The sequence below is a fragment of the Hyposmocoma kahamanoa genome, unplaced genomic scaffold (genome assembly GCF_003589595.1).
Source record: "Hyposmocoma kahamanoa isolate Upper Pololo Valley unplaced genomic scaffold, ASM358959v1 215, whole genome shotgun sequence".
Taxonomy (NCBI): Eukaryota; Metazoa; Arthropoda; class Insecta; order Lepidoptera; family Cosmopterigidae; genus Hyposmocoma; species Hyposmocoma kahamanoa.
In genome coordinates, this window is record NW_020653736.1 from 908,048 (window position 1) to 926,757 (window position 18,710).

At 36.0% G+C, this 18,710-nt stretch overlaps 1 protein-coding gene across 1 annotated transcript in view; it reads right to left on the reverse strand.

Moving 5' to 3' along the window:
- Positions 1-421: 421 nt before the first annotated feature.
- Positions 422-18,710, reverse strand: part of LOC113227755 (counting factor associated protein D) — a 22,712-nt gene continuing 4,423 nt past the window's right edge. Inside the window, exons 3-11 of the mRNA XM_026460747.1 lie at positions 11,407-11,512; positions 9,020-9,143; positions 7,653-7,788; positions 6,683-6,798; positions 3,747-3,861; positions 3,400-3,480; positions 2,121-2,242; positions 1,293-1,394; positions 422-559 (exon numbers count right to left, since the gene is read on the reverse strand). Coding sequence (XP_026316532.1) covers positions 429-559; positions 1,293-1,394; positions 2,121-2,242; positions 3,400-3,480; positions 3,747-3,861; positions 6,683-6,798; positions 7,653-7,788; positions 9,020-9,143; positions 11,407-11,512 — 1,033 coding nt within the window. The 3' untranslated portion in view covers positions 422-428. The remainder of the gene's footprint in view (positions 560-1,292; positions 1,395-2,120; positions 2,243-3,399; positions 3,481-3,746; positions 3,862-6,682; positions 6,799-7,652; positions 7,789-9,019; positions 9,144-11,406; positions 11,513-18,710) is intronic.

The window sequence follows — 18,710 nt, forward strand, 5'->3', positions numbered from 1 at the left end:
GCAATGTTAATTAAATTTTTATTGAATTGATATTCAATTATTTTTTGTGAAATTACTCCACTAGTTTGTTATAATTATTAATACAAAGATCGAACACTCAGAATAAACACTCAGAAAAAATTCCTTCGATCCGGTCGGATTCGAACCGACGTCTTCTTGCATACCGTGCCAGACGCTATACCAACTAAGCCACGGAACGAACCAACGGACCTCACGAATTTTTCTATGTGCTTGCGTCGTATCTTTGTACTTGGTCTTTCAACGACTTTTTAGTCGTAGCGCCATCTATGAGAAATCTATTACAGATTTATCACCGAATCCGACCGGATCGAAGGAATTTTTTCTGAGTGTTTTGTCTGAGTGTTCGATCTTTGTATTAATAATTATAACAAACTTAGCATTGTGTTAAATTTGACGGTGATGACGACTTACCCCCAAGAACAATCAATGAGAGCCTGTTGACTGAGGCGCACAAGATGTCCGCCGTTGTGCAAGAATAAAGCGCCTTCCACGGCGCCGACTGTACCAAACGACCAACAGGAACCGCAAACTGATTGGTCTGTGGGAAGTTAATAACATTTTTATTTTTGTGTTTGTGTTTTTTATTTTAGTTTTGTGGTAGATGTTATAAAATTATTAAAATGACTTTATTCTAATTTGTATGCAACTGTTTTTTTTCGCAAGTGTGATAAAAACAATGTATGACATTGGGCGGAATAACAATCACAAACCATTACAGATGAATCTGTTCCTCTGTTCGTAATTGGCTACTTACCGCCCTTTAGGACACAACATCGAGTATATAACCAGAAATAGAGACGAAATATCATTAATTTGTTTGAAAACTATTCTGCCAAATCATTACGGTGACAACTGTTTCACTCATCGTCGTCAATTGTTTCATTTCAAATCGATCAGTTTAACTTGAGCTGTGATATGATTGACGAAAATTGAAAAATTACATATTTAATATTTAATTAGAGACTTTGTTTCGTAATTAGACGTTTGGCTGTTTTTCCCACACCACCGAATAGAACAGCCCCCATTGTAAGTGATGTTTTTGTATTACAATAAATACAGAACATTTTTTGAATATACGGAGACTTGTGTACACACAGGTCAGTAATTGGCGTTGTACTATTTCAGCTTTCCAATTTGTTATTACAGCGCAAACGAGAGTTGATATTTAAAAGTGACATAAGGCCCATTTGTCTGAAGAGATGGCAGTGATGGATGGTCCTTGTTTCGTCTCTATTTCCGTTTATATACTCGACGGGACATAATGTAATTACCTTTGACGGGAGTGACAGCGCCAATAAGTCTCCAGTCAAACTCTGGTGGCAGCTTCACACTCATCTCTTCCAACTCAGACGCACTGTACGGGAACGGCAGACCTGAAACCAACGTGGACTTAAAAAACCACACTACAAACCACCCCTTTTCCCGGTATCGGGTATGCAGAGACCGTTTGCGTCTCACTTATACGAAAATTAAATAAAGTAATTTCGAAACATATACCGTTCATTTAATATAATTTTTATTTGGACCAGTTTCACTTCTTATTATTGAACTCATAGTTTCCCAAAGTGGTACCACCCCCGAGTTGGCGCAGAAAAGTCCTAAGGGGGCGGTAGGGGCCCCGGAAGCAATTGTAGGGCGTTGATGCTGTCCAGAGAGTGCTAAATATAATGCTAAATCAAAATTTCTGTAAGTGAATGTATATTCTTAGGAGAAATAAATCGACTCCTCCTACGTAAAGTATCGTATGTCGAAATTGCAAAGTTTACAGGGAAGTGTTATAAAGTTTTCCGTTTCATTCGGCAAAGCTCGTTGCTCACATAGAGTGATCATCTAATAGATCATCTTACCGATATCTAGAATTTTATAATACTCTATGTGAGTAACGACCTTTGCCGAATATAACTGAGAAACGCTAAAGTCACGTATTATGCTTATTTCAGTGAATGCAGAACTTTAAAAGGCTCCACTGTAAACTTGGCAATTTCGACATACGATACTTTACGTGAGAGGAGTCGAAATATTCTTCTTAATTAAATCGTTTGGCTGCGGAGGCAGATAAATGTCCCCGAAGTCAAGTATAGATGGCGTGGAGGACTCACCTGTGTTGGGCCCGCCGTAGCGGCGCCCGCGCAGCGCCCGCAGCTCGTCGTCGGTGCGGTCGGTCAGGTGGTTCACGCCCAGGGAGAACGAGCGCTGCACGCGGTTGTGCGCGTGGATAAAGCTGCAATTACCATTTAGTAGCAGTAGAGCTCTACCGGGACGAACAAGGTGTGGGCCTGGTGGTAAGCGACACGCCTGTCCATAACAGTTACAGTGCCACTCAGACCTTTGAATTCCAAAGATTTTACTTAAGATTTGACTTAAAGAAGACTTAAAGATTTTAGGGGCACTGCCACTGCGCCCGTCACTCTGAGACATAAGTAGACAAGTCCTGTGATTTCACCAGCACCCTTACCCTTCAAAACCGCAACGTTGTAATGCTCGCATGCCCCAAATAAAACCCACAGGCATTTTTTCTTTCCATTACAGCCATGGTCGATAAGACTTTTTTTTTGTAGCACAACATACTTCCTTACATATGTCAGGTTCGCGTTCAAGCAAGGAGGTTACGTAAGTTCAAAATAAAAACATTCGCTTAAAATGTTATCTAAACAGAAATTTTATTTCATACTACTTAAAAAAATTTTAATTATTATCTGTATAAAAAATTTCTAATGTTATTTTGCAATCCATCATGTATGCGTGTTTGCTTTTTACAACATTTTAGTTCAATGAAACTATTTTTCCGGATTTAAATCGCGTATATTTGTTTTTTCAAACAAACCGGGTCCTATGGACATAGGACCTCTAAAGAGCCCGAAATGTCAGTTTGTTTGAAAAAAAATGTACGCGATTTAAATCCGGAAAAATAGTTTCATTTCCTATGTGTAACAATCGCGAAAACCTAAGAATTGGATGCATTACTTTAAGAACTAAGATATTAGTTCAAGTTGTTATTATCTATGGGAAAAAAAAACCCGCCATTTACCAAATCCATAATTGTTGTGTGGTTAACCATGTTTATTTATTTCCTCGCAAATGTGATGAAAAACATTGTACGTATCAAGGACGGCAAAAAAATACAAAACTCGTGTTATAGAAGCCCTCAGCCTTTGGCTTCGGGCTTCTAATAAACTTGGTAGTAATTTCTTTAGTTAAAAGTTAGTAATTTCTTATTAACCGTCTTTAATAGACTAACTACTATTATTATTACTATAATTACTTTGAAGGCCTTGGCAGTTGAGGAAGGTGCACGTTCCATAAATGACAAACTTTCTGTGTTTGTTTTTTTAACGTAATGCAAATATTTCTGAGCATGTTTGAGAAAAATACACTTACCGGAGATTCTGCCTAAAAATGTTGAGTCTCTTGGCGTGTTCCACTACACTCGCGTACTGCTTATTGTGCTTGATTTTAAATCTGTAACAAAACAAACATTTATTCTGTATCTGCATTTTGTTTAACCTATTGTTCAGATTTTTTTGCACGCACTCATAGTCCTGCATTAGGGAAACCCTGTATCGCGGGTGCCCTAGACACATACATAGACAACCACAAATTACACCCAAACTCACCAGAGAAATTAATGTAGACCATACACCAAACCCAGAACCTCTGCGTGCCAGTCCAGCATATTGAAACCTCGTTTGGTTTATTAGGTTCAAAAAGGGGTTTTGAATACTCACCGGTTGAACTCGTCATGAACGTGCGCGTCGTGCACGGGATGCACGAACTCCTTCATGGGATTGAACGTTGCGTAGTGGTCTGAACCAGGACCGGGGAATGACGTACATTTCATATCTAGATAGAGAAATTAGTAAAACATTAAACAAATAACACGCGAAACATTGAAACTTGGTTTCTACTCCAGTTAAAGTATATAGGAACTAAGGGAAATCCCTCGTTATATGAAAGCGAGTTTTCAAAAATCAAAGAACAAAGGCGAAATTACTGTTAAAAGTGTTCTTTAGCATCTTTAAATGTCATAATTGCAAGTTTGAATAAATTCATTAGGTTTTTGAAATTATACTAAAGGCCTATCGTAAGTTTGGAAATCAAATAATATTGAAATGAAAACTCAAGTGACTAATTAGTATTGAACCGAAATGCTATCTAGAACTGTTCGTTTCTTAGTTTTTTAGCGTTGAGCGTCTCCGCGTCAGCGAGCCTCCAAAAAAGATAGGTCCACATTAAATTAGCTCAAGTAATATCAAATATTCGACCGATTTGCAATAAGAGATTATCAGAAAGACTTTATCAGAAAAAATAAAGCAGATACATAATTCTTTCTCCAAATATGCCACGCGAGTGAGTGGTAAAACTGACGAAAAAGTTCCTGATGTCAGGGATAGATGGCGCGTTTCACAAAACAATAATTTGTGCCCGAGTTACCAGGTATGCATTAACTCAGTGTTTTTTTTATTATGGCTTAACTTCATGCCTTTTGACCATACTTCTTTCTGTAATTTATTTTGATATTATAATACACCGAATATATTTTATTCAATTATGTAAAACATCACCTTCAAAATTTTAAACTGGAATACTTTTAGTTCCAGACTTCTCAGAATAGTAAACCCACAACCAAGTTTATTCAGATTAACAGATGCCGTGCTACTCAACAGTTTAAATCGCAAAGATCTAAAGAGTACTACACCCGTCACCCCGAGATACAAAGTTGACAAGTCCCATATTATGCCTTTAGTCTCACCGGCAACCTTCAAAACCACTACTGCTTGGAGGCAGAAATAGGTAAGGTGGGTACTTCCCTGGAGACGAACTCTCTTTACAAGGAGCTCTACTGCTACTATAGTCCATTTCACATGAAATGATTCCTGTAACATTTCCAATTTTTACGTTGCACAGACGTAAAAATTAAAGTAATTTTATTTGACGTAATTTCCAAATTTTAAGTTTTACACCACAAAAGGAAATAGTTTTGAAACCAAAAACAAACAATATTTGTTGCAGTTGTAATTTTGAATGAAAATAATGATGTTCTTGGAGTAATTGTGCAAAATTTGTATCGTTGCTGTTTTTATTAATTAATTTATTAGTTAATGTTACAATTTGTTGTGAAGTTTTTTTGACAACTTATAATCGAGTCCTTTGTATTTTGTTTCTTATTTGTTCTCAAATTATATTTTGTTACTCGATTCTCTTTTCGTTACAAATTATCTCGATAAGATAGATAGTTTGTGTTCGTATACATGTTCTGTGTATTGGTGTATGTTTACCATATGCTATTTAAATAACTCATTTATTACGCAAATAGATTTTTTTATTTTTTATCTAATTGTTGCTTGTGTCTAATTTTATTTACTTGGTGCCTGATTGTCTACAATTATTTGATATGTATGTTTGGTATTACACTTTTTAACTTACTTATTTATTATTCAAATTTATTACATTCTTTGTCTAATTGTTGCTTATGTCAAATTTTATTCACTTAGTGCCTAAATATCTACAGTTGTTTTAATTATTATTTTTTGTACGTAACAAGTAACATATACATATATTATTTAAATTGTGGTGTTCCTTAATATGAGGCGCCGTGACAAAATAAAAGCGAGAGCTATGTGATCAGCATAGTCCTCAGAGGCTGAGTCATGGACCCTTTTGACTTGCTTCTTTTTTATTTTCTATGACTCTTTTTTATTTTTTATTTTAACCCGAATTTATTAAATTCTTTTATTGAATTGATATTCAATTATTTTTGTGAAGTTACTCCACTATATTAATTAAATTTTTTATTGAATTGATATTCAATTATTTTTTGTGAAATTACTCCACTAGTTTGTTATAATTATTAATACAAAGATCGAACATTCAGAAAAAATTCCTTCGATCCGGTCGGATTCGAACCGACGTCTTCTTGCATACCGTGGCAGACGCTATACCAACTAAGCCACGGAACGAACCAACGGACCTCACGAATTTTTCTATGTGCTTGCGTCGTGTCTTTGTACTTGGTCTTTCAACGACTTTTTAGTCGTAGCGCCATCTATGAGAAATCTATGACAGATTTATCCATTTATTTTTTACTCCACTAGTTTGTTATAATTATTAATATAAAGATCACTCTCAGAAAAAAAAATTCCTTCGATACGGCCGGATTCGAACCGACGTCTTCTAGCATACCGTGCCAGACGCTATACCAACTAAGCATCGAATTTATTTATTTTTTTGTTTTGTTTGAAATTTATGTATTTTGCATGTCAAATAAAGCTTATTTTATTTTTTATTCAAATCGATTTTTTTTCATTCAATTTTACGTCACTACATCACAGAAACTTGAAATCTCAAACGTCACCGGATTTTTTTTATAATATCAAGTTACGAGGCGAACAAGGCAAGCACTGATTAAAAGCTACACGCCTGTCCATATGAGTCGCAGTTCCACTTAGAGCTTTATCGCAAAGATCTGAAGGGCACTGACACTGCGCCTGTCACCCTGAGACATAAGTTGACAAGTCCCGCGTGCCTGTAAATTACAGGCAGGAATCATGCTACGTGAAATGAACTATAAATTACTTGTCTCGAAAGTAGCCAAAAGACTTCTTATACTCACTGAACATTTTTAAAGAGAACTCTTAAAGGCAAATGGTAAACATAAACTTACTACGGTCAACTTCAAACACCATAGGGTCAATGTCATCGACGTCATAGTCGCTGTAGTCCAAGTAATAGTGGTCGTAGTGAGAGCCAAGGAGAGAGTTGAATCCTTTCATTTCGTATCTGAAAAATATAACAATAACATAAGAAACATGTTCCACAGTATGTCGATTACTAAAGTATACAAAGTTTAATGCCCTGATTATTGATCGATTGTCACTAAATTATCAGTAATCGGAATTGAGGCAGTTAATTTACCTAAAGTATGAACGTTTTCTTAGTATGGACATACTCATTTCGTTATCGATGCGTATAAAATTTCTTTTTTTACTGTTTATTTTCTAAACATTTCAAGACATAGGGTTGTCTCAAGTTTATTTTTTAAATGCCTGAAGTATTTAAATACGTAAGTGCCTATAGAAACATAAATACAATTGTGTTTTGAGACAATAATTTGTAACAGATACTTAATAGGAAATAATAATTAGTTACTACATAACATACCAAATAATATGCATATTCAAAAATGATCAGTTCCGAGAAGTCCTGGGATTTGTAGAAGGGAATGTCCAAATCATTCTTTAGTTTACCTAAATTAATTCCATCTATTCCGGTCACTGTTATGTTTCTTACCAGGGTACAACTTCTTTTTATTTTCCCAATATTTCGAAATGGTTATACGTAGTGTTGTAAAAGAACAGTTGTTATCGGAGTTGAAAAAAATTAAAATTTTTTGGAATATTTTTTTTCTAAAACTATGAAAATAAAAAATTACAAGGGCATATTATATTTTTAAAATTTTTGGTTTTGCTCTTTTGTTTTTTTTGCATTCAAAGAAAGAATAGAGAATATGCAAGCACGTGTGGCGCAACGGTTGTGGCAATTTCTTTTTTAATTTTTGTTTAAAGAAATGTAACCTTATGAAGTTTATATTGCCTGACTGCGATATTAGAGGCGGCCATTAATTAAAGGCTTACCTGACAGGAATGGGCACAGAATCTCCCTTGAGAGTCTTCTTGTACTTGACCCACATGGTGTATTTGTTCACTTTTTCGCCTATCGTTTGTACCATGCGCCATTTGTACGTCTCTGAGTCTGGCATTGCTTCTGTACCTGGTGAGGAAACCATTAAGACAAATTACACCATGGACTCGGTGGAGCGAAAAGCAAAGAGACTTATTAACAACAATTCTCTTGTGTTACGCGATAACTCCAGTATTTGTGAACCGATTTTCATGATTCTTTTTTTGTTGGGTAAAGGGGGTACTTCCATAGTGGTCCCATTTCATTTTGAAGAAAAGCATCCACCTCGAAGGGTGGCTGTTCACGCATGAAGATTCATTTTTATAAATTGCTCCTAAATTAAAGTTAGGCGCTATTTATAAAAATGAATCTTCATGCGTGAACAGCCACCCTTCGAGGTGGATGTTCACGCATGAAGATTCATTTTTATAAATAGCGCCTAACTTTAATTTAGGAGCAATTACTTTATTGGTTGATTTTGCTATTTCTCCAATTCAAGGCGTTTTTCTCTCAATATACTTTGAGTAGTGAGAACCGATTTTTATTATCTCCAGTGTCAAGTCCTGTACAGTGGCGAACTAGGGGATATTTCAATAAAACTTAGCAAATAGACGTAATTCCACTTACTTTTGAGGTCGGTTTTTTTAGTACTGAGATTATTGTCTTACAATACATTATTTGTATTTATTTATTAAAAAGGGAACATTATATTTCAAATCAAAAGTAATTTCAAACAATATTTTACAAATAATTTCAAACAAAATTCTACAAATAACTTCAAACAAAATTCTACAAATCTACAATAAATATGTCAGTGGTTCAATAGGAGCACCCGATCATTATTCAGAGCTGCAGTGTCCAAAGTTGAGATTGCCATCATGATCGCCGACCTTCATTAGAAGATGGCACACGAAGAAGATGACAAAGATCCTAGAAATATGTTGATTTGCGACATTATGCAAATACCACTTTGTACGTATACAAATTAGCAACTAAATACCACTGTGGCAGCCACAAAATTAAAGATATGGGGTATAGCTACCCTTTTCTACATATTTGCTACTCAATTAAACAGAAACCAATACTGTCAATACAGAAACTTTCTATCGTAAGGTTGTCTTGAAGAACTATTATGGAACCACATTCGTTTATTATTTTATACTAAGTTACTGTTCTGTGTTGCCACCGTAATTTTATGTGCAATGAAGAATATTGCATTCTGCGAAATTGCATTCCATTCAATTCCATTTCATTCCATTACAGTCCATTTCATTCATTTATTTTATTTAATTTACTCATTTGTAGTATAATAGAACATTACCAATATACTTGAAGTCGGTCATGTCAGGCAGGACGGACTGGATTTGGACGTTTTGCTCATCAGAGCCGTTCACTTGCAGACACGTCTGCTGGTTGAGCACTGTCTCCGTTGTAACTGGTGCTATCTGAAATATATAAGAACAAACACCATCAAACACAAAACAAAAAACAGGGTACATGAAAGGCAAATAATGCTTTTCACCATCACAAATCTTTCTCAACCATTGACTTACAAATAAATGGACGACGGGTCTAATACAAAAACCACGAAAAAAATGTCCCAAGTCAACCTATTCGAAATTTAAATTGTAATGTCATCGCAGTATCGCGCTGTCAGTAGAACAAATGAAGACTAAAGCGGAGTTTGGTGCTCTGTATACGATTTTAGCGCCTTACAAGTGCGGACACTTTTTAGCGCGGACCCGACGTCCATATAATTGTAAGTCAATGTTCTCAACCCAAGAAATACGTGAATTTTGATTTGTGACACTGTTGAAGTTGATGTGGGATGTTATATTATGGTAAAGTTTTCCCTCAGCTTACACGGAGCCAATCGACGAGCCATTCCATTAAGCCAAGCCATTATGGCGTAGATTATGGAGTGTCTCCAGACCAGTGATAAAGATAATCCACTAAATTAGAATGATTTCTAATTTTTCGGGCCCATACCTTCCCCCATCACACGTGCATTGAATTGGCTCATGTAATGGCCTTATGTGAACGTGCATCCTGAGCCACTCCACTAGTTTGCATTGCCATTTAATTTTACTAAATAAATTTCTTGTAATACTGCCTGTAGTGTAGATGGATGTTGCGAATTTCGCAATTTTCACTAACTTTAGACAGGCTTAATGGCTTGGTGGAATGGCTCGTCAATTGGCCCCGTGAAAAGTCCATAAGAGTCAGGAACTTATAATAGTCATCAAATTAAAATTACTTTATTTTACATAGAATACAATAACGAAACAAGAGATACAAATTAATTGTAAAATAAACCGACTCATCCGAAGAACAGAGTCCGTTGTGATTATGTAGCGAAAAGGGAATAGATATATTGCGATAATAATTTCGTTATTCAAACTATGTAAAGGTGTTTTGAGAATTTATATACCTTATTTCGTTTCGGAAATATAAAATCAAACAACAGTCGATGTGACATCCAGAACGAAGAAAACGAACAAAATGTACTAAGTCCTGAGAACAAGTAGTTTTGAGCACAGATCTTTGTTCTACGGATGAGTCCAAACGTGTCAAATGGATCTAAGAATCAAGTACACTCGGCCGTAAAAAAACCTAAAACACTAATAACAGTAGAGCTCTTTCCTTTGGCCACCAAGCAGTAATGTGACCATTACTGCGTTTCGGGTTTTTAAGGGTGCTGGTGAAACTATAGGCACATGGACGAAGTGACAGTGCCTCTCAGATCTTTGCGATTGAAAGCTTTAAGTGACAGTGCAACTGTTATGGTTAGACACATCGCTTACTACCAGGCGCGCGACAAAAAAAAAGATTGTGATATTCGATTAGTGACACTGTTAAAGACGATGTAGGCTGTAGGTTCGAATCCGGGCCCACACCTCTCAAAATTTATACGTGGAATGTAATTTGGATGTTTGAACCAGATGAGATTCAGAGCGGTCCTTTTTCATTGTAATAGTTGGATCAAAATGAGTAAGTCTGGCGTATTGCATTATTGATTTTTTATGTGACAAAGCCTGTTGCTGATTTATATTCGTGTATTCCTGATGAAGCCTACGTTGCGGATTTGAAATTTACCATGAGATTTTCGATGAACGAAAACAATCGACTCTTCCGTAGAACAAAGACCTATGTGCACGACTGCTTATTCTCAGGACACTGCACATTTCTATCGTTGTTCTTCGCTTTAGATATCAGATCGACCATTGTTCCATTTTATATTTCCGAAACGAAATAACATATAAAACTTCTGAATACACCTATACACCTATGTATTTATCCTCTTCTCGCTCTATAATCACATCAGACTCTGTTCTTCGGATGAGTGGATATCATAATGAAACCAGTATGTCAAAGAAAATTCACAACCCTCCGAAAACGTGAGAAGTCTGGTACACATGGGACTTGTCAACTTATGTCTCAGGGTGACGGGCGCAATGGCAGTGCCCCTTAGATCTTTGCGATTTAAAGCTCTGAGTGACACTGCAACTGTTATGGACAGGAGTGTAGCTTACCATCAGGCGGACGACTTGTTCGCCGTCACTTGATATTATAAAATAAAAAAATAAAAAAGTCTCCAACCCCCATTAGCGGGCTATGGCCTGAATCTTCGCCTGAGAATAGACCCGAGCCCTGCAGTGGGAGGAATAAATGGGTTGATGATGATGGCTTAATTTTAATCTTACTTACCTTTATATTACTTCCAAACTTCGGATAGACTCCAGGAGTAAGCTGATACGTCTTGACCATCCCGCCGTAATAGTCGATGCGAGACTTGCCATTCTTACTGTCATACCTGTCATGACAATAATTAAAGAAAGTTAATAATATATAGATTTGTTCCCTTTTGGTCAAGAAGTGTTAGTGCCAGTAAAACTCCTTGTGAAAGAGTTTATCCAGGGTAGTACTGCCACCTTATGTATTTCTGCCACCAAGTAGTAATGTCAGTATTACTGTGTTCCGGTTTTATTCGGAAGAGTAAGGGTGCTGGTGAAATTACAGGCACATGGGATTGTCAACTCATGTCTCAGGGTGAGTGACGCAGTGGCAGTGCCACTCAGATTAAGTTTTTAGGAAACTGAACCACTATTTGAAATAGCAGAGATCTTAACTAGAATAACGAGCAACTCACGTATTTAAGTCATATTATTCCTCGACATGTTTCGAACCAATTCGTGGTCCTTAATCATGAGATTCCGAGGCGGTGACTCGACGGAACCTGCGCGCCAAAGCCCTGGCAGCCCGATCACTCAGTACCATTTAGGACCTCGAATTGTTTCGAAACATATGCAGCAAAAATTCGACTTAAATGGGTGAGTTATTCGTTATTTTAGGTAATATGCCTGAGTCTCACGGTGGTTTTCTATTTAAAATAGCTAGAGATCGAAATCGTTCGATTTAATCATGTCGAGAGTTAATTATGTCGAAAACTTAATCTGTTTAATTGTAGTACACATGCACAGAGTATCAATATAATAAAAATAGTGTTAATGAGACCTAAATAGATAAATAGATAGATGGATAAAATCTTTATTCACCACCATGACAAATACATACAAAGACACATGATACAGACGTTAACTTAGACGTAACACAGTTAGTTACATATTCTACTAGCATCTGTCTTGGAAGCCATGGCAATGAAAAGGCGTTGACTCAGCATAAATGACGCGGCTGCCCGCGATGCTGGAATTCTGGCAAGGACACCTACCCTATAGGGACAGGGACGCCACTCGTAAAAACCCAAAACAAAACCAATTTAATTCAAATTCTAATCAATTCAATTTTCAATCCAATTTAATTTCACCCAATTTATTTTTTCTCAAACACCTTAGCCACACGTATTTCCAATTTTTGCAAAATTTAAAAGATACTCTTGCAGCTTCTGCTTGAAAGTTCTTTTAGTAAATAATAAAAATAGATAAGAAAACTGTAACTAATGACAATGGCCGATATAGTCGAATATTTTCAGAAAACAATAATGGATATCATTGTAGTATAACATCATGTTATTCATTATAATCAATATATTTATAAAGCGATATCACTTGTCAACCTCTAGTAGCTATAAAAGTTGACTGAAAAAAACTTTCATAGATTTTTCACATGTCATTACGTCACTACGGCAAAAAGACAGTTAAAACAAGAAACAAAGATCTTGTAACAAACGCATAGAAAAATTCGTAAGATCTGCCGACTAGATCTGTAGCTCAGTTGTTAGAGCGGTTGCCCTAGATTGGCTAAAACAGACACTGTAGTCAGGCCATGTAGTCAGTACCAGCTGTCTGTCTGATCGCGATAAAAAGAGTTTATCGCGATCAGAGAGACAGACGTAGTGATGTAGTGATTATACACTATATCTATATTTTATACATAAAACGTACGAAAGTTGATTTAGGAAGATTATTGTTACACGATGCGGTGCAGTGCGGCTCGCCATAATGTGCGTGAGCCTTTAGAATATTTAACACATATAAGTAAGTTATCAAAACGGATTAAAAAAATACGGAAACTTTCAGACGTCGAAACCGCTAGATTGGTTTACTTCAGCTACTTTCACAGTCTAATGACATACAGCATTTGGCTTTGGGGTAATGCCGCCGATATCGATAGAATCTTTGTCCTGCAGAAACGTGCGGTTAGGGCAATTTACAATCTGGTCCCCAGAGCACCTTTGAGAGATAACTTTAAGGAAATTAACATTCTTACACTAGCCTCACAGTACATTTATGAAAATGTAATTTATGTTAAGAGGAATAGTAATTTCTTTATGAAAAATAGTGACAGACATAACATTAATACGAGGAATAAAAATAAACTAGCTATTCTTGACAGTCGTTTTCACACAGTCAAAAAATCATTGAAGGGGCAATGTATACGCTTCTATAACAAGATTCCGGTTGATATACAAAATTTGCCTTTCACAAGGTTTAAAACTATAGTGAAACAAAAACTTTATACTAATAGTTATTATACAACTTCTGCGTACTTGGATGACAAAAATCCGTGGTAGTAACCCGTTTAGCTCATGGAGGTAGTCTCGATCTCTGATGTTTGAAAATAAAAAAAAATACATTGTAAATGTTGAACGTTTACAAATGTTATTTACAAAGAGCAACCCCTACAGTTTTTTGCTCATTCTTCTCAGGGGAATCTGCCTTACGAATGAGCGGTAGAGTTTAACCAATGTAACGATTTCAAGTGTAATAATGCTTACCTATGAACTAAAGATTAGTTTTGATTTGATGTAGGTACTTTGAGTTATTTCTTGTTATTATCAGTGAATGTTTTGTCACGATTGACCGCCCCTAAAATCTAGTCGGCCTAGGCCCGAGCCTACTGGGCCTTAGGGCAAATCCGCCACTGTGTGAGGTCTACTCTCGTACTACGTTAAGACATCCGTCCGAAACCATAACTGTCAAATAAATAATACTCGAACAAAGTAAAAAACAATGGTTAAGTATGAAGCTTCATTCGCGTCATGCGTGTTTTAACATGGTCTAGCATTACTTATACGCACGACGAGAGTACAGGGCCTAGTTTAAATCCCGTCAGATAGAAAGAACTTTTCTTTGTATTCCATCTCTATTTATTTATTTATTTATTTATTATTTATCTATATTTCATATTTATTTTAAAGCGTGAATCGACATTTAATTCAATCCTTATATTAATTTTAGTATTTGCAAACAAGTTAATCTGTCCAGACATTATCAATACTGGATTCATAAGTCCACCTGACCTTAGATAAAGTTCAAATAACAATAACAACTCCGATATAATTGCTTTATTCCCAGTGTTGAACTGTTTTTACGAGAAAGAAATATTATGATACAAATGTTCATATTGAAAAATATATAATTATACATATATGTTTTATAATAGCAAGTTACGAGACGTATAAGTCTATCTACATAGTCTAGTGCACAGGTTTCCAAACTACAACTTTGGGCTACTAAAAACTAGGCATACTTTACAAGGTCAGGCGGTACTTCACACATGAACAGCTTTTAACTCTATATATAGCACAATTTCGATCGTGTATGGAGTACTGCTGCCACGTTGGGTCCGGCTCTGCTCAGTTAGCTGCCTTGGACTTTGTGGAGCGAAAAGCAAAGAGACTTATTAACAACAATTCTCTTGTGGAGTCGAAGTTACAAAACCTCGATCATCGCAGAAAAGTAGCCTGCTAGTCGGTTCTTTTTGGTTCACCGCATACTTGGGCAAGATAAAAATAAGTAATTAATAGATTCACGCGTTACTTTGCGGAAGTCCATGTTAATAAAAATATTTCAACGCCTGAACTGAAAACACGTATTTTTTTATATTAACTTAATACAATAGTAGTAGAGTTCAAACAGCATCAACGACCCCAAATTGTTTCCGAGGCCCCCCTAGGAATCTTCAGCGGCCACTGGACCAGAAATCGAAAACACTAACATAAGGTACGGTTTATTTCTATAAGAAATTACTTCCTGCAGACCTAAATAGGTACAGGACACTATAACTAAAAGAACAGGCTTACGTGGACAACACAATAAGTAATATAAAACAATATAAATAATATCAAAATAAATACTTAGATAACTACATATTTCAAAATATAATACCTAAGATATAATAATAATAATAATAATAACGCACACACTCAACATAGCCCCGCACTAGGGAAACCCTGTGTCGCGGGTACCATGGACACACACATAGACAACCACAAATTACACCCAAACTCACGAGAGAAATAAATGTAGGCCATACAAATATTTCTTCCGGCCCGGGAATCGAACCCGGGGACCTCTGCGTGGCAGTCCGGTATGGTAACCGTTCGGCCACAGAGGTAGTTAATATGGATGGAATTCTCGCTTTAAAAATAGCTAACGATGTATTTTCGTGAACAGAAATAGGAAGCGCATTCCAAAGCCCGACCGCATGAACAGTGAAGGAGTGAGAATAGAAACCGGAATTGAATGATGGAAAAGATAACTGGGACCTAACAAGAGAGCGACAGGGTTTATCCTGGGACCTAAGAAAGCTGAAACGCTCTTTCAAGTACTCGGGAGACACAGGGTTACGTAAAATATTATAAAGAATGGACACAATATGCAAATTCCTGCGGAGACTGATGGGAAGCCGTTTCAGCTGACTACGGAAATGTGACATTCGGTAATATTTACGTAGCCCAAAGACGAATCTTTTACATAGGTTTTACAATCGTTCAAGCTTATTTAGCAGCTCTTCAGTAGCATCTAAATAGCAGGAATCAGCATAGTCTAAGAAGGGCAAAATACCACAGACATCTATCTACATAGACACCGCAAGTCTCGGTACGTATTTCGCGTGTCCCATGTTAACTTTAAACGCATAGTTGCCGCTGCTAAGCTTCAGAACGCGCCCGCCCGTTATAGTAGTTAAATATCGGTGTAAAACGCAAAAAATGCCTAATATTGCCATTAGAAACGGCAAAAACACCACAGCTGTGAAAACATGAATAAACAAGGAAGTTCCCTTCCACAGTTATGTAATTTTGTAATCAGAATACGAATAATTTCTTTCATAATCTCAGTACAGAGTACTAAAAAACCGACCTCAAAAGTACGTGGAATTACATATACTTGCAAAGTTTTTTGAAATCGGTTACCGGAAAGTACGCAAACCTGGATTCATTCCCTAGTTCGCCACTATACGGAACTTGACACAGGAGATAATAAAAATCGGTTCTCACTACTCAAAGTATATTGAGAGAGAAAACGCCTTGAATTAGAGAATATCACAATCAACCATTAAAATAATTGCTCCTTATAATAAAATTTAGGCGCTATTTATAAAAATGAATCTTCATGCGTGAACAGACACTCTTAGAGGTGGATGATTTTCTCTAAAATTAAATGGGACCGCTATGGAGGTACTCTCTTTCCAACAAAAAAAGAATCATGAAAATCGGTGCACAAATACCGGTGTTATCGCGTAACATACATACAAAAAAAACATACAGTCGAATTGAGAGCCTCCTCCTTTTTTGAAGTCGGTTAAAAATCAATTATTTTCATTCAGTGCCCAAGTGAAAAAGGGAATAACTCAAAATCGACACTTTTCAGAAGAGGCAAAAAACCGTACATCTAAACTTTCGTATAATGGGTATTGGTTAAACATTCAGTCTTATTTTCTATACATTTTTTAAAGTTTTTTTCGAGTTGTTTTGTGTTTATAAATGCTTAACGGTAATAACACGACTTATGTTAACAAACTTTAAGACATAATTCGCCTAATCCCCTAAATGCGATTGTTCTATGGTTATAACAATACTTATGTTACTAACCACATTGATAAAAGACATAAAATAGTTAAAGGAATAAAACAGCAAGTTTTCTGTTGCAAACTATTAATTAAAAGCAACACGGTGTAGTCGCGGGTATGACCAATCGTGTCCAGTGGAACAATACGAAAAGTGTCTTTATGTAAAAATATATCTGTACCTATTCGTTAAACTTACATTATATTTTTTGAGTTGAGACCACTTGTACCTTTTGATTTGTAAAAAATGCCCGATAACTAAAATTATGCCTTTAAAAACAGTGAGTTATGCCCTTAGTGCAATAAGAAAAACGACGTTAGGAAACTGCTATTTAATCGATGAAGCTGGTGAAATAAAAACAAAAAGGCATAAATCGTCGTATTCCGTTTTTCAGTGGAGGCACCGCATTTTGAACGAATTTCAAAAAAACAATATGCAAACGAACACTCGTAAATTAATGCAATGTATTACGATCACGTGGCATGTGTATGCCACATGATCGTAATAAATTGCGGCGTAAACTTGTGGTCCTTCTTCAGTAAGTCATGAACATCGAACGAGCTACTTTCGTACAATGCACTCAGTTTCGTGGTACGGCAGCTTCGTCAAGTTTTTGGTCAAATTTTAATACGATTAGTGATGTTCACTCGATGCAACACAGTTCTCGATTCCAATCGATTTAGGAAACAAAAGAATGATCATTCTTAGACTTTAGAAAATTATGTAAAAATATTCCATAAAGTTTGTTCTTGTTTTTTTTTTTTTGTTTTCCGGAGCAACTTTTTTTTTTCAAAACACGTATTAATTATTCTGGTTACATTATTCTGGTATTATCTTACTATATTAATATTTCACAGCTTCTTGTCATCAACAAATACTTGAAAAATCATTGTTCTGAATACGTGCCGCTTCCGCGTCTTCGATTTAATCAATCGATTTAGTGCCGAATGAGGTTCCCATCACTAAATAGCGCTTGTGACGTCATCGGAGGTACAAAAATGTGGCACGCTTGGTTTTCATACAGATCGCGGTACTGGCCGTGTCTATTTAGATAATGTCTGTGGTACGATAGGATGTTGATTGTATTTATCAAAATATTCTTTATTACATCAGTTTCGTAGCTCGCATGTAAATAATAGATGAGGTCAACGTTACACACGTAATGCCGACGCAACTACATCGTAAAGGTTTGTATTATTAGCAATTTTGCTAAAGTTATTAAACGCATGAAGAGATCACGACCTTGTGTTTATGTTAACAATAGTTTGCGCGATTTTTCTGTTGGTTAATATACTCATTGGGATATATAGAGAAACGCTTAAAAAGTTGAATTGACAACAGCACATTTTTCCCCACAAACTCATTATAAAACTTTACCTTGTAGACACATAATTATTAATACAAAGATCGAACACTTAGAAAAAAATACTTCGATCCGGCCGGATTCGAACCGACGTCTCCTAGCAAACGGTGCCAGACACTATGCCAACTAAGCTAAGACGCCAAGCTATCATATGAATCCGGCCGGATCGAAAGAATTTTTTCTAATTGTTGGAACTTTGTATTAATAATTATAACAAACTAGTGGAGTAATTACACAAAAAATAATTGAATATTAATTCAATGCAAATTTAATTGTAAATACATGTTTTGTCATATATATATATATATATATATATATATATATATATATATATATATA